The sequence below is a fragment of the Plecotus auritus genome (assembly GCF_963455305.1).
Source record: "Plecotus auritus genome assembly, chromosome: 10".
In the NCBI taxonomy this organism is placed as follows: Eukaryota; Metazoa; Chordata; class Mammalia; order Chiroptera; family Vespertilionidae; genus Plecotus; species Plecotus auritus.
In genome coordinates this window covers 54,193,306-54,209,670 of record NC_137785.1, presented here as the reverse complement: position 1 = coordinate 54,209,670, position 16,365 = coordinate 54,193,306, and the positions used below count along the sequence as shown (strand labels likewise).

Here is a 16,365-nt window from a genome sequence, read left to right as displayed (position 1 = left end):
CCCTGGAAGCGCTGACACTGAAAGAACCACAGGGCACTGGCGCGGTTTGACTCGTTAGCCCACCTTTAGTTCAAAGCACAGGTGACGGTGCTGTGGGAGCACGTGGCAGTGAGACAGAGGGGGGCGGGCCGCGGGCCGGGCCGGGGCGGCCGGGGCGTGCGGCGATCAGGCACCCACGCGGCGTGGCGGGGGCCGGGCACTCAGCATTCTGAGCCTACTCTTCCGAGGGCGAGGGGTTAGCTCCCAGACTCTCTACCGTTCCAAAAGAAAACAAGCGCAGAGCAAAGCAAGAGCGTTTCTTGGGGCTGATGCAACCTGTTCTGACCCGAAATGGACGCCCCGTGCCCGGCCTCCTGCTCACTGTAATAGTCATAGTACGCGGGCTGCTCCTCCTCCTCCTCCTCCTCCTCCTGCTGCACCGGAGAGCTGCCCGACTCCCTCATGCCCTTCCTCCGGGACTCTGCGCCCTCGAAAGAGCTGTTGTCCGGCCAGGGAGATCTGGCCATGAAGATGGCCATGTTGGTTGGCTCTTGGAGCTGCGTCCCTGTGGTGGGCGCCGAGGGGCCCTGGGCGGGGGCCGCGTTCTCCTGGTGGTGGTGGTAGTGGTGGAACACGGACAGGGGGAGAAGGCTGTCCGTCTGCGTCTTGGACGTGATCCAGTCGCCGTAGTCCTCCACCTTGACGTACAGGAAGAGGCCAGGGCACTTCTCGCCCCCCTGCGACAGGATTCCTCTCAGCACCCACAGGTCTAGCCCCTGCAGCTGGCACATGAGCGGGTTTCCCGGGTCCCCCTGTGACAAAGGACAGAAGGCTTCAGGTCTCAAAGAACTTTTCGTTTTTATTTTTTTTTAAAATACATTTTTATTGATTTCAGAGAGGAAGGGAGATGGGGAGAGAGAGATAGAAACATCAACGGTGAGAGAGAATCATTCCAGCTGCCTCCTGCACGCCCCACACTGGGGATCAAGCCCGCAACCCGGGCATGTGCCCTGACCGGGAATCAAACCGTGACCTCCTGGGTCATAGGTTTACGCTTAACCACTGAGCCACACCGGCCGGGCTAAAAGAACTTCTCATTGTTAACACATCCTTGTGAAATTTATGGTTCGCTCCAGAAATGCTTAACACCGGTTCTCGCCGGAAATGGGGCAGATGGTTGGGCACTCTTTCCAATCTAGGCAGCCACCGCCACAGATTTCAACAAGATAACTTTTCCTTTCATTGTACCAATTACCTGCCGACTCCTGCACTTTGCCTGTAGCTTCATTGTCTTGCCCCTTCTCAGTACTTGGACTAAATCCCTCTTTCGGTTTCTCATGCCTCAAATGTTGATATTCCTTTCCTTTCTGGCCTGGAATGGTCACTTTCCCCCCGCTCCTCTCTCTCTCGTTTCCATCCTTCATTGAAGCGGCTCGCGCCCACCCACAGTCCTGAGAGGGTCAGGGTCACGCTGGCCGAGGGTCACCTGGGCAGCTGCCGGTCCCTGCGCGTGCTCCCGGCGTTCCCTGCTCCTGTGGGAGCGGTCCTGAGGCCACGGGAATTCTGCCACACAGACCCCTCTCCCTCCCCTGGTGTGTGGGTGGGAGCTTGGCACACTTGGCTAGCTAGGTGACCCTGGCCAGTTACCTAGGTTTGAAAGGGGAATTGCCTCATCGTGTTCCACTGACAACGGTGACGGGGCGTCCATTCTGTAGGTGTTTGATTGATCACTTGCTCTCTGCCAACACAGAGTCAGTCCTGACAGCCACGAGTCTCAAGGGACAGTCCCTGCCTCAGGAGTTCCCCATCTCTGGAAGTGACACTGCTTCCTCTCCGCATTGAGCTTCTACTCCATCATGTTCTTTTTTTTGTTTTGTTAATCCTCACCCCAGGATATTTTCCCATTGATTTTTAGAGAGTGGAAGGGAGGGAGAAGGGGGAGTAAGAGAGAGAGGGAGAGACAGACAGAGAGGGAGAGAAACATCAGTGTGAGAGAGAGACATCAATTGGTTGCTTCCCACACAGGCCCTGACCTGGGCTGGGGATCGAGCCTGCAATCGAGGTACATACCCTTGACCGGGAATCGAACCCACAACCCTTCAGTCCGCCAGCCAATGCTCTAACCACTGAGCAACCCGGCCAGGGCGAGTCCGTCATGTCCTTACCAAGCAGACAGTATCGGTCTCCTGCTCCACGTGGCTGCCACATCCTGTTTTCTGGAACTCGTTTAAGGGACACAGGTTGATGTCTTGCACGGAGATTTTCCTCAGGATACTCATCGTCATTTGCTTTCCCGTCTGCACCATGCAACAGAGAGCCCAAGAATTATCAACACGAAGACACTCCCCTCAGCCAACGCAACTACAACTCACACGTCCCGATGGGAGTGAGTAGACACCGCGCTGATGAACCCCTTTTCCTCCTAGACATCAGGCCCGTGGCTGAGATTTTACTGAAAACGACTTTTGCTTTGAACTTGAAGGTGAATATAGGCAGAGAACATATTTATCACTTTTCAACATCTACAGAGAATACATGTCTTTGTTCGTGTCCCAAGAAAACAAGGATGACTTAGACAAGAGGACAGTTCACTCTAGTTCAGGGAGTAATGTCCCTGGCCCCCCTGTAACTCGCTCTGATTTCAGATTGCCAGCTGCCTGTGTACTTCCGATTGTGGTCTATGTAGGACTAGAAGAAAAAAGGACCAAATGTAAGATTGTCCACAGAAAGGGCAAGCACTGGGAATCTTGACTGATTAGCTGTGGGTTCCCGCCCAACTCTAGAACCTCGAGCCACCTGCATTCTTAAGATAAGACCCGCATGGCTCTGTGGTTGAGTGTCGACCTATGAACCAGCAGGTCATGGTTCAATTCCCATCAGGGAACATACCGGGGTTGTGGGCTTGATCCCCAGCGTGGGACGTGCAGGAGGCAGCCAACCAATGATTCTCTCTCATCATTGATGTTTCTATCGCTCTCTCTCCCTCTCCCTTCCTCCCTGAAATCAATAAAAGTATTTTTTATTTAAAAAAAGATAAGCCCTAGGATGGTTCATCCAAGTCCCCCCACTGCTAGTGCACACAGCCTCCGCCAGGAGAAGGACGGCGTAACTGCAAACGTGGGGTTCCAGCCGGCCACCCAGCAGTTGCGCGAGGCCAGCGGCATGTACAGCTTCCTGCCCAGGAAGCAGATGGGCTGGACCAGGCTGGTGAACTGCATGGCCGTGTCTGTCTTCAGGAGGGCTAAGTTATTGGTCATCGTCTTGTTATCAAAGTCCTCGTGGACGATGATGGTGTGGACCGGAAACTCTTCATGAGAAACCACCGTGGCGTTCATCCTCGCGATCCCCACAATGGCCACTGCGTCCTTCCTGGAGGGAGAGCGAGGGGTCTTGAGAAGCCAAGGCACTAAGAAGGCTGCATTCTTCCCCGTTTTCATGCTGACTGTCCTTCCAGCCGGCGCCTATCCCGCTCATCTGCCCTGGGCTGAGTGTCACCCACCCTCTGCACCCAGTCCCAGGGCACCTGCCCCGCTGGTGGGCTCCATCCCCAGTAGGGGGCGTGCAGGAGGCAGCCAACCAACGATTTTCTCTCATCATTGATGTTTCTGTCTCTCTCTCCCTCTCCCGTCCTCTCTGAAATCAATAAAAAAAATATTTTTTAAAAAGCAAAACAAGAAGCCACTTGAAGACAGATTTAGTCAATTCTAGAGCTGAATGGAGGAAATCCAGCAAAAGAACTGTCAGTAAGTATGGAATTCATTATAATTTTTTACTAAATTAAAATAAAGACTTTTAAACATTTATATGGGAGTAAAAATGTAAACCTAGGCAATGATCAAATGGTTTCACCAAAGCGGAAAAGAGGTTTTTAAATCATCTTCTGTAGAAGTCTAAACATATGATTTATTTATAGGCTATATAATAAAAGGCTAATATACAAATTGACCTATTGGCAGAACGACCGGTCGCTATGACGCACACTGACCACCAGGGGGCAGACGCCCAATGCAGGAGCTGCCCCCTGGTGGTCAGTGGGCTCCCACAGGGGGAGCGCCGCTCAGCCAGAAGCCCTGGGCGGGGCCCACAGCTGGCGAGCACAGTGGCAGTGGCAGGATCCTCTCCCGCCTCCGCGGCAGCACTAAGGATGTTTGTTCCCCACGGAGAGTGGGCCTAAGCCAGTGGTCGGCAAACTGCGGCTCGCGAGCCACATGCGGCTCTTTGGCCCCTTGAGTGTGGCTCTTCCACAAAATACCACGGCCTGGGCAAGTCTATTTTGAAGAAGTGGCGTTAGAAGTTTTAAAAATTTGGCTCTCAAAAGAAATTTCAATCGTTGTACTGTTGATATTTGGCTCTGTTGACTAATGAGTTTGCCGACCACTGGCCTAAGCCATCAGTCGGACATCCCCCGAGGGCTCCCGGACTGTGAGAGGGCGCAGGCCAGGCTGAGGGAACCGCCCCACAAGTGCATGAATTTTGTGCACCAGGCCTCTAGTAAATATATAAAGTAACAAGGATGCGTAAATATGCATATGAATTGAGGGAAACATTAAAGCACATATGTAATCTATTAAAATTGGGCAATGGCCCTAGCTGGTTTGGCTCAGTGGATAGAGCATTGGCCTGCGGACTGAAGGGTCCTGGGTTTGATTTCGGTCAAGGGCGCTATATTTTATTTTTCTTTCTTTTATTTTTTTATTTTTAAAATATATTTTATTGATTTTTTACAGAGAGGAAGGGAGAGGGATAGAGAGTTAGAAACATCGATGAGAGAGAAACACCGATCAGCCTCCTCCTGCACACCCCCCACTGGGGACGCGCCCACAACCAAGGTACATGCCCTTGACCGGAATCGAACCTGGGACCCTTCAGTCCGCAGGCCGACGCTCTATCCACTGAGCCACACCGGTTCCGGCAAGGGCGCTATATTTTAAAATAATATTCACATGGACCACAAAGACAGCCTCAACAAATTCCTAAATCACCACACAGGAGAACTCAGAATTAAATGGTGCGGAAAATAGAACAACACTTTACCACCTGGGTATTTTAAAACTCTGTCGTTCACAAAACCCTGGGTCACACAGAAAAGCAAGCCAAAACAGCAGACTAAACAGAAAACCGCAATATTGGGAACTCTAACACAAAGCAGAAGCTCTCGAAGGGCTGGCGGCAGTCACTGGGAATGTCTAAGCCCGTCTTCCCCTCCTCGGTCACTCATGCTGCAAGACGCCCGCATGTGTGGGGAGTGACGTAGGTACCGCTCCACCTACTGCCGCGCTTGGGGCACTGGGAAAAGGTCGAAAACCATGCAAATGTCCATCATTAGAGGACTGGGTGATGGTACACCCGTCATGGGATACTGTGCAGCTGATGAAAAGAATGTTGCTCTTGCCTGGCCAGCGTGGCTCGGTGATGGAGCATCGACCTATGAACCTGGAGGTCATGGTTCGTTTCCCGGTCAGGGCACATGCCCGGGTTGCAGGCTCGACCCCCAGTAGGGAGTTTGCAGGAGGCAGCCGATCCATGATTCTCTCTCATCATTGATGTTTCTATCTCTCTTTCCCTCTCCCTTCCTCTCTGAAATCAATTTAAAAAAATGTTTTTAAAAAAAGACTTCCCAATATTCATGATAGAGTGAAAAAAGCTGAGAGTGAAATACTGTGTATGGTGTGCTACCAGTTGTATTTTTTGGGGGTGTGTGTGTTATGAACTGAATTGTGTTCCCCCAAATTCATTTGTGAAGCTCCTACCCCAAAAGCCGCTGCATTTGCAGATAGGGCCTTCAAGGGGGTAATTAAGATTAAATCAGGCCATACGGGTAGGAGTCTAATCCAAAGGGACTGGTGTCCTTATAAAACGAGGGAGAGACATGGGAGTGTGGACACAGGGGGAAGGCCATGTGAGGACGCCGAGAGGGGGCAGCAATCTGTGAGCCAACGAGAGAGGCCTCTGGAGACCCAACCGTGCCAGCACCTTGATCTTGGACTTCCAGCCTCCAGAACAGTAAGAAATAAACTGTTGTCTGAGCCACCCTGTCTGAGGTCTTTTGTTATGGCCGCCCTAGCAGACAAATACCGGGGGAAGCAAATTCCCCCTCTGTCAGTAGATATAGACCTATAGGACATGTGGGTGTATAGCTATATAGGATATGTATAGAGATAGCCATACATGCATTGGGCATTTAAGGAAGAATTCCCTAGAAACTGGTGACAGAGCTCAAGGGACGGATACAGTAAATGACATGCCATGGAGGGAAGGGATCCCTTTCCTTGTATATCCTTTGGTTCTTCATGAACATTCTACTTTGCATATGTATTTTCAATTTAAAAATATAAATCATAAGAAAATCAGCAGCTGCACAATATTCCATTCAAAGTTTATACTATAATTTGTTTTGCCAATTATAGTAATTACTAGAGGCCCAGTGCACGAAATTCATGCACTTGGGGGGTGTCCCTCAGCCCAGCCTGCGCCCTCTCGCAGTCTGGGAGCCCTCGGGAGTGGGCCTAAGCCAGCAGTCAGACACCTTTAGTGCTTCTGGCTGAGCAGCGCTCCCCCTGTGGGAGCACACTGACCACCAGGGGGCAGCTTCTGCATTGAGCGTCTGCCCCCTGGTGGTCAGTGTGCGTCATAGCGACTGGTCGTTCCACCGTTTGGTTGATTTGCATATTAGCCTTTTATTATATAGGATAGTCTCTTCCCATACTCTGTATGTGTATATCTATCCTGTATAATAAAAGCCTAATATGCTAAGTGTCCAGTCATCCATTCAACCAATCAAAGCACAATATGCTAATGATATGCTAAGGCTGCTCAACCGCTTGCTATGACATGTACTGACCACCAGAGGGCAGACACTCCAACTGGTAGGTTAGCTTGCTGCTGGGGTCCGGCTGATTGGGACTGAGTAAGATAGGCCGGACACACCCTGGAGCCCTCCCACAGTCCCTCCCCGGCTGGCCAACCTCCTGCGTCCCTTCCCGGCCCCAATTGTGCACCGATGGGGTCCCTCGGCCTGGCCTGCACCCTCTCGCAATCTGGAACCCCTCAGGGGATGTCGGAGAGCCAGTTTTGGCCTGATCCTGCAGGCCAGGCTGAGGGATCCCACTAGTGCACGAATTCGTGCACCGGGCTTCTAGTCTATATATATATATAAAAGCCTAAGCGACCGAAATGACTGGTAGCTATGATGCACACTGACCACCAGGGGGCAGACACTCAACACTGGAGCTGCCCCGTGGTGGTCAGTGCACTCCCACAGCCAACCTCCCCTGGCTGGTCACCTTCCTCGGTCCCTTCCCCCAGCTGGCAGGCCCCAATAGCCTGATCAGGGCCGGGCCCCAGGCTGGGACGGGGAACCAGGGATGGGTGGCAGGGGATGCGGCCCCTCTCCCAGGGGAGCTGAGGGCCAGCTCCCTCCTCAGGGCCACTGGCCAACCTCTCATGCCCTGTCTCTCCCCGCTGACAGCAGGCCCCAATCGGCCCACCACCCGCCCACTATGGTGGTGGCGCAGCAATGAGGGAAGGAGGAGGGGGGGCGGGAACCACATGGGGGTGGGGCGCCGACGATGGCAGCACTGGTGTCCGGCGTCCATTCCTTCTGCACCCGGCCCAGTGACCGTCACCTCCTCTCCGGCCCAGCCCTGATTGGCCTGGCCACAATTGGCCCTGATCACCGACGAGGCCTAGGGACCCCACCCATGCATGAATTTCATGCACCGGGCCTCTAGTACTATATAAAAGAGTAATACACTATGATTTATTTAGCCATAATAATTGTACATTATGTCCCAGCGTTTTGTTTATTAACCATCCCATGAACAACTCTGCATACAATGTTTCCAGGGGTTGAAATTATTTCCTGAATGTTGATTCCCAGAAGTGAAATCATTGGGTCAAAAAGTAAGATTTAAAAAAACACACAAACAAAACACAAACCACACTGTTATTCCTTTAATAACATTTGCGGGTTGTTTTTTTTTTTTCTGGTTTAAAAGAATGCACATTAAATGTAAAGAATTTGGAAAACGCCCTAACCGGTTTGGCTCAGTGGATAGAGCGTCAGCCTGCGGACTGAAGGGTCCCAGGTTCGATTCCAGTCAAGGGCATGTACCTTGGTTGCAGGCACATCCCCAATAGGAGGTGTGCAGGAGGCAGCTGATGGATGTTTCTCTCATCGATGTTTCTAACTCCCTGTCCCTCTCTCTTCCTCTCTGTAAAAAATCAATAAAATATATTTAAAAGAAAAAAAAGCCCTAACCGGTTTGGCTCAGTGGATAGAGCGTCGGCCTGCGGACTGAAGGGTCCCGGGTTCGATTCCGGTCAAGGGCATGTACCTGGGTTGCGGGCACATCCCCAGTAGGGGGCGTGCAGGAGGCAGCTGATCGATGTCTCTCTCTCATCGATGTTTCTAACTCTCTATCCCTCTCTCTTCCTCTCTGTAAAAAATCAATAAAATATATTTAAAAAAAAAAAAAAGAAAAAAAAAAAAAAAAAGAAAAAAAAGAATTTGGAAAACACAGACGTTCAAAGAAGCAAACCATCAGATCCCTACACTTAAAGGGCTCGCGTGTTTCCTTCACATGGTTAAGGCCCCAGGCGAGCTTTAAAACCAGGTCTCCTACCAACGTTAGTGCCTCTGTGTCCCCAGTGAATCGGACAGGAAGGAACGACCTTCCTGCAGAGGATGAGGAGCACCATCTCGCTGTGCGGTGGGAGGCAGCCGGCTGCTCCAAGGCTGGCATCCGTTGACCGAGGACCCAGGACTCGAGGCAGCACTGAGCCGGGAACAGGCCTGTCGCTCCGTCACCAGGAGTCCACCTTCCAGGCCTCCCCCAGCTGAGCGGGGGAACAGCCCCCCGCCCGCCCAGGGCGCCGAGGCCCCAGTCAGGGTACTGGCCTGTGCTGAAAGGCGGACGCGATGCTGAGGATCCAGAACTCACTGAGGATGCTGCCGAAAGCCAGGTGGATGTGGTGGGAGCTCTGCAGGGACACCACCCACGGGAACTCCCTTTCGCTGACCAGACCCTCCTCGGAAGTTCCTATAACGTTGGTTTTCTGGATGCCACAACCTGCCGAGGGGGGTGCGGGGGGCCTCACTGCTGGGGCAAGGGGTGGGGGGCCTGTGGCCACCACCCCCACGCCCGACCGCAGGCCCCCCTCCTGCTGGCCGCCCACTCTGTCCGGCTCGCCGTAGTGGTCACCGTGAACTCTCCCACCCCCGTTTCTTTTCCTAGTTGGGTTCCTTCCCTATGAAAGAGAGGATGGTGCCCACACAGGGGGTCGTGCTCTGCCTGGCCGCCCTGTGTCCTCCCTCGCCAGTCACGGTGTCCCCGAGGGCCCTCTCATCCCCACCCCTGCAGAGTGGGGTGCAAGGACTCCCCACCTGGCTGCACACTCCATCCACCTGCCCCGGGCCCCCCTCGCGCACCCCCGGGGACATGGCCTGGGCACGGGCATTTTTTTAAAAGCTCCCATGCCCTGGCCCGTTTGGCTCAGTGGACAGAGCCTCGGCCCGCGGACGGAAGGGCCCTGCGCTCCGGGGTGGGCTCCGCGGTGACAGAGAGAGCGGGCACTCACTGGCAGCGGCGTGGGAGGCGCAGAGCAGCAGCACCAAGAGCACCCCCGTGGTCCCCGCCATCCCCAGGCGCGGCCGCAGCAGACACCATGGGCGGCTGTGGGAACAACAGCAGCGTGTTTCCTCCCCTCCCTGAGCCGTGCCTTCCCCCAGCGTCCGAGGCCCTGCCCTGCCCTGCCCTGCCCTTCCCGCCGGCACAGCTTCAGGGCGTGAGGGACACACCTGTGCTGTCCCTGGGGCCTGGTCCCGTGCAGTCTGGAGGCAGGGATCAGGCGCCGGGCACCGAGACTCTGCGGGGACCCGTGAGATGGCCCGAGGAGAGGAGGCCGCCCCTGCCTGTGGATCCAGCCAGGGTCCCCGCTTCCCAGAGAGTCGGGGCTCAGGAAGGTGTTGGTGTTTGACTCGTGGAATTCAACCCCTGCCTTAACTCTGTCGCTGTAAAATGCTGCCGAAAGGAAAAAGCAGGGGTTCAGTGTGGGTCCGCCCTGGTTTTGTCCCTCCTACCAAACGCGGCTGGATTTAACCAGGGACAGCTTGTGCTTTGACATACGGCAGCCACAGGCCTGGCATTTTGCTCCGTGCATTTGCACCACAACCCTGTGATGTAGACACTGATTACCCCCATTTTACAGATTCAGAAACTGACCCTGGGAGACACTGAGAAGCCCGCCCGAGGGCACGTGGCTGCCAAGCGGGGCGGCTGGAACCCAAGCTCAGGTGTGTCTGCATCCCAGCCCACGTGGCCCAGCTGGTGTAGCTCAGAGGTTGAGTGTTGACCTGTGAACCGGTCAGGGCACCTGCCTGCGTTGCAGGCTCGATCCCCAGTGTGGGGTGTGCAAGAGGCAGCCGATCAATGATTCTCTCTCTCTCTCTCTCTCTCTCTCTCTCTCTCTCTCTCCCCCCCTCTCCCACTCCCTCTCCCTTCCTCTCTGACATCAATAAAAATAGATTTAAACCCCAGCCCACGCGTCCTGGCCATGCGCCCGCCTTACCTCCGGCCTCCCCTTGCCTCAAACGATGCACAAGAGCCGGAGGAAGCCATGGGCGCCGTTCTCAGTCACCATGTCTCACTCCCGACACCGGGTGTCTCTCGTCGTCCGATTGTCCTCAGAGTCCTTCTGTGAACTGCTCCCGCTGAAGGAGAAATGAGCTCACTCCGACCTGCCACAGCAAGAGCCCAACACAGGGATCCCTTCTACCACCTCGGGAAGAATGTTCCATTGTGGCCTCACGGTTACCATGGCGCCAGCGGGCAGACGTCTGGACCTGGGGACTTAGGAGGCAGGATGAAAAGCCCGCCTGTTTCCTAAACTTGGCAGGTCCCTTCTGGCAGCCTGGCTGTCCCCGGGGCTGACCAAAAAGGACATCCCCCTTGTCAGATCACAGAGTCCTGTCCGGTCTCGGCCCTGGTCTGTCCACCTCCTCCGCACCCGGGTTTGTCAGACTGGGCGGAGGAAGCCCACGGCCAGGGTGCGTTTGGCTTTTCCGGTCCCTGTCAGCATCTCCATACTCCCAGCATGGCTTCCTGGGAGGCTCAAACCTTTCTTTTATATAAAGTGAATTCTTTTTTTAAATATATATATATATTTTTTAATTGATTTCAGAGAGGAAGGGAGAGGGACAGAGAGATAGAAACATCAATGATAAGAGAGAATCACGGATCAGCTGCCTCCTGCATGGCACACGGGGGATGGAGCCCACAACCCGGGCATGTGCCCTGACGGGGAATTGGACCGTGACCTCCTGGTTCATAGGTCGACACTCAACCACTGAGCCTCGCCGGCCAGGCCTCAGTCCAGTTGTCTTTAGCGGCTTCAAACCAAGCTCCCCGAAGGCTCTGTCAAAATCGTGGGGCCCGGTGGGAGCTGCACTCGGGCCACTGCGAGGAGTGGCTTCGGTTTCGGCACAAATGCCAGGATGGAGAAAAGTGCTGAGAAAGGAAACCGGGCTGCCTCCTGAGGAGGACAGAAGAGCCCAAGGCAGGCGGGCCCTGGGCGGTTTGGATTTTATCTTCAAACGTTAGACCTAGAGAGACCTCCTGGCCAGGATAGGGTCTCCGATGCAGCATTAATCACAGTAGCCAAGAGGTAGAAGCAATTCAAGTGTCCACCCCAAGATGAATGGATTAAAAAAAAAGTGGTGTAGACACACAATGGAATATTATTTGGCCTTTAAAAATGAGAAAATCTTGACACATGCTACATCATCACACATCCCTTGCCTGGGAAAGTCCAGCCAGCCCCAGCTGGTGTGGCTCAGTGGATAGAGCATCGGCCTGCAGCCTGAAGGGTCCCGGATTTGATTCTAGTCAAGGGCATATGCCCGGGTTTCAGACTCGATCCCCAGTGTGGGGCTTGCAGAAGGCAGCCGATCAATGATTCTTGCTCATCATTGATGTTTCTATCTCTCTCTCCCTCTCCCTTGCTCTCTGAAATCAAGAAAATTAAAAAAAAAAAAAAAAAAAAGTCCAGCCAGTGAAAACTTGGATTTCATCCCAGCCGCCAGGCCAAATGCCACCCTGGCGTTTGTGTGCGATGATCATTTCTGCCTCTAGGTGGCGATCTTGCTGCAACAATCTACATTCACGGTTTCTCTAAAGGGCAGCCAGCTGGGGGCACTCAAGAAAATAAATAACATAAAAAAGGGTTTCTACGCTGAAGATTCCTTGGCAGAGAATTTGCAAACAGCAAGAGAAAAAAAATGCTCAAAAGCAAACGTGTTTTCCCTGGTTTCTGATCACTGTTTTTAGAAAGAACTGGGTTTAGGAAAAAAAACCCTACCTGCCCTCGTTAACGTATTGAAAATGTTCAAACTTAAATTACAGTGTTGGTGTTTCCTCTTTTCTTCATTGGTGTCGGGGGCTTCCTCGTTGGTCTCATTTTCCAAGGCGGCTTGGCACCTGGACTGTCTTAACGAACTCTCAAAGCAGAGGCTGCACAGCCTGACTGGCCCCTCAGGAAAGTGTCTGTCTGCGGGGTCACCGCCCTGGGTGACAGCCTTAGACCATTACTTCTGCATCGCTGAAACTTGGGGTTCCAGCTGCTCTTCGGTTTCCCTTGCAGCATCTTATGGACGGGCTGGCCGTGAGCCCAGGAGACTTGTTAGCCTGAGTGCCTGTTTCTGCCCGGGACCCCAAAGGTAAGATTTTATTTGATAGAAACTCTGACGCTATCAAAACAAACAAAACACCCTCAAAAGCCACTATTTCACAAAGGCCCAGGGATTTCAAGTGGCTGCGGATTGCACTTCAATGCTCTCTTTTTCTTAAAAATGTGGTTTTTTAAAAATTGATTTAAGAGAGAGGAAGGGAAGAGAGAGAGAGAAACTTTGATGTGCGAGGCACTGGTCGGCTGCCTCCTGCACGCCCCCTACAGGGGATCGGCCAGCAACCTGGGCATGTGCCCTGACCCCGAATGGAACTGACAACCTTTTGGTGCATGGAACCACGCTCAACCAACGGAGCCACACCGGCCAGGACTCAACCACATTTTAGAGGTTGGAGATGAAGATTAAAATAAATTTTTTCTTTCTTCTTGATGTTGCAAGCTATCCGAGTTCAAGAAAAACAAGTGTAATATATTTTTCATCTGTAGGTGGCAATGTTTCTACTATCAGCGTTATCTTTATTACAGGGAGATCATTAGGCATAATCTTTTTACAAAACATTTTTAGAATTTTTTACTTTGGAATATTTCAAGCATTAGCCCATTAGCCCCTTCCTTTCCAGCTGGGTAATTTTTAAAAAAACAAAAACAAAAACAGACCATAAAATATTACAATAGAAAAATAAAGTTATGATACCACCTGTAAAACACCCCCCCCCCCAAGGAATTCTAGGAGCATCCATGGGGCCCTAAAAAATAAATAAATGGGCAACTAAGAAACAAATAAAAAGCAGCTTCCTGTTTATGAAGATGAAAGGCATTGAAAGCCATATCCTATAGAACATGGTGTGGTAAACCTGTCTATCAAATGATGTAAGGGTGTTTACATTATATAGGCAGAGAGTGAGAAGGTGAAATAAACAGTGTTACCTTGTGTCTGAGGAAGAGAAGCTTTTAATTATTTTAAAAGCAATGATGAGCCCGGCTGGCATGGCTCAGTGGCTGAGTGTTGACCTATGAACCAGGAGGTCAGGGTTCGATTCCTGGTCAGGGCACATGCCCAGGTTGCGGGCTTGATCCCCAGCAGGGGGCCTGCAGGAGGCAGCCGATCCATGATTCTCTCTCATCACTGATGTTTCTATCTCTCTCTCCCTCCCTGAAATCAATAAAAATATATTTAAAAAAATTTTTAAAGCAATGTTGAAGTGACAGAAATGACAAACTACGAAAAGAGAGACGATATGACATGCACATAGTCTAGGCAGCCGTGGGCAAACTACGGCCCGCGGGCCGGATCCGGCTGTTCTATCCGGTTCTCTTGCTCTCCCCTCCGCTCCTTTACTTTGAATTTATATTAGTTCACACAAACACTCCATCCATGCTTTTGTTCCGGCCCTCCGGTCCAGTTTAAGAACCCATTGTGGCCCTCGAGTCAAAAAGTTTGCCCACCCCTGGCTAGGGGTTAAAAAAGTGAGAAGACCAAGTTAGAAGTTTTCGCAGAGTGACTGGACATAGTAAGGGAATCCGAGTAAACAAAGGGAATGGAAAACTGCCGACTTGTGAGCACACAGCAGTGACAGCTGCTGGCTCTAAAACTGGGAATAGAGACACGAAACTTTCAGAGCCACACCAACACATCACAAAGGCTCAGCCCACCAGCACCTCTCAGAGGGCTGTAACCCCTACACGAACACATCACAAAGGTTCAGCCCACCAGCACCTCTCAGAGGGCTGTAACCCCTACACGAACACATCACAAAGGTTCAGCCCACCAGCACCTCTCAGAGGGCTGTAACCCCTACACGAACACATCACAAAGGTTCAGCCCACCAGCACCTCTCAGAGGGCTGTAACCCCTACACGAACACATCACAAAGGTTCAGCCCACCAGCACCTCTCAGAGGGCTGTAACCCCTACACCAACACATCACAAAGGCTCAGCCCACCAGCACCTCTCAGAGGGCTGTAACCCCACACCAACACATCACAAAGGCTCAGCCCACCAGCACCTCTCAGAGGGCTGTAACCCCTACACGAACACAAGGCCCACACGGCCGTTGCCAGGAGGGCACCCGTGGCTGCTCACTTCCCCAAACCTCCATGCTCACTGAGTCCGGGGCCATTTCTCTACAGAGGGCGGCCCTTGAACCACAGCTCAAATGGAATCCAAGGACAGAGAACCCGGCCAGCATGGCTCCGTGGCTGAGTGTTGACCTATGAACCAGGAGGTGTCACCAGTTGGATTCCTGGTCAGGGCACATGCCCGGGTTTCAGGCTCGATCCCCAGTAGGGAGTGTGCAGGCGGCAGCTGATCAATGATTCTCTCTCATCATTGATGCTTCTCTCTCTCCCCCTTCCTTTCTGAAATCAATAAAATATATTAAAAATTAAAATCATGCCCTGGCCGGTTTGGCTCAGTGGATAGAGCGTCGGCCTGCGGACTGAGGGGTCCCAGGTTCGATTCTGGCCAAGGACACATGCCCGGGGTTGTGAGCTCGATCCCCAGTAGGGGGCGTGCAGGAGGCAGCCGATCAATGAATCTCTCTCATCATTGGTGTTTCTATCTCTCTATCCCTCTCCCTTCCTCTCTGAAAACAATAAAGAAATATATTAAAAAAATAAAATCATGCATTTTTCATAAACCTGAGATTTGTTGCTTCCCTAGTGTTTTGTGCATTATTTCTAAATGTGCTAGCTGCCAAAGGTATCGCTTTTCTATGTATATATAATTTGTCATGCTGCATTGATTGCAGGAAACCTGAATGCTCAGTTTCTGGCACTGAACACGTTTTTCTGGAATTGCTGTCAGCACAGCCACCGAGGCTTCTGTTAGCCGCCCTCTGCAACATGGCTTGTTGTGTGCTAGAACAAGAACAGTAGGTTTGGGGAGGTGTCATGTTCTATTTGCATTGGCTTTCCTGCAGCTGAGCATTCACGGCTTTGAGCATCTCTCAGGTCTGGAACATCTTAGATCTTTAGTGCACTGGAGGTGGGGGAAGAGAAAGAGATCTTTAAAAATAATAAGTACTTGCCTGGCCAGTGTGGCTCAGTGGTTGAGCATCGACCTGTGAACCAGGAGGTCACAGTTCGATTTCCCAGTCAGGGCACATGCCCAGGTGGCAGGCTCGATCCCCAGTGTGGGGTGTGCAGGAGGCAGCCCATTAATGATTCTCTCTCATCATTGATGTTTCTGTCTCTCTCTCCTTCTCCCTTCCTCTCTGAAATCAGTAAAAATATATAAATAAATAAATTACAATAATAAAAAAATAAGTACTTGATCTGCTCATCATGGAATGAAATCAGACTTTTTGTACTTTCAATCTCACATTTTAAATTTCAACTGTGTGACCAGGCCTTTTGTCTGCTGGCTGTGGGGGGTGCAGAACATGTTAAAAGTGTATTTGCATAGATGGTTCAGTTACTTTTTCTGTTTGTTAAATAAACACGTTTATCTCCTAAAAAAGAGGTTTAACCAACAAATATTAGGTGAAGGAGATCAATTGTAAAGAAGTTAAAAGAGCCCTGGATGGTTTGGCTCAGTGGATAGAGCACCGGCCGGCAGACTAAAGGGTTCCAGGTTCGATTCCAGTCAAGGGCACCTGCCTGGGATGGATCTCCGGTGGGGGGCATGCGGGAGGCATCTCTCATCATTGATGTTTCTATCTCTCTCTCTCCCTTCCTCTCTCTGAAATCAATAAAGATATT

The 16,365-nt window shown here is 51.9% G+C and overlaps 1 protein-coding gene across 2 annotated transcripts; it reads right to left on the bottom strand.

The window, feature by feature from the left end:
- Nucleotides 1–41: 41 nt before the first annotated feature.
- Nucleotides 42–10,672, bottom strand: PRSS54 (serine protease 54). Of its 2 annotated transcripts, XM_080644615.1 has the most exons (7): nucleotides 10,549–10,672; nucleotides 9,779–10,001; nucleotides 9,559–9,653; nucleotides 8,879–9,050; nucleotides 3,090–3,348; nucleotides 2,145–2,276; nucleotides 42–791 (listed from the first exon to the last, which is right to left on the bottom strand). In XM_080644615.1, the coding sequence occupies exons 3-7, from the start codon at nucleotides 9,617–9,619 to the stop codon at nucleotides 237–239; spliced, it is 1,179 nt and encodes a 392-aa protein (XP_080500741.1). In that variant the 5' UTR covers nucleotides 9,620–9,653; nucleotides 9,779–10,001; nucleotides 10,549–10,672; the 3' UTR covers nucleotides 42–236. The 2 variants fall into 2 exon arrangements, with proteins under 2 accessions (XP_080500741.1, XP_080500742.1); XM_080644616.1 differs by lacking the exon at nucleotides 10,549–10,672 and having other exon boundaries at nucleotides 103–791; nucleotides 8,922–9,050; nucleotides 9,779–9,855.
- Nucleotides 10,673–16,365: the final 5,693 nt, after the last annotated feature.

Bases quoted from the DNA above. Each gene is read 5' to 3' on its own strand.
- PRSS54 (XM_080644615.1), bottom strand. From the start codon at position 9,619: ATGGCGGGGACCACGGGGGTGCTCTTGGTGCTGCTGCTCTGCGCCTCC. The intron at 9,051-9,558 runs GTGAGTGCCCGC...CCCCCTCGGCAG, and splicing joins CGCCTCCCACGCCGCTGCCA to GTTGTGGCATCCAGAAAACC. The intron at 792-2,144 runs GTAAGGACATGA...CCTTTGTCACAG, and splicing joins AGACCGATACTGTCTGCTTG to GGGGACCCGGGAAACCCGCT.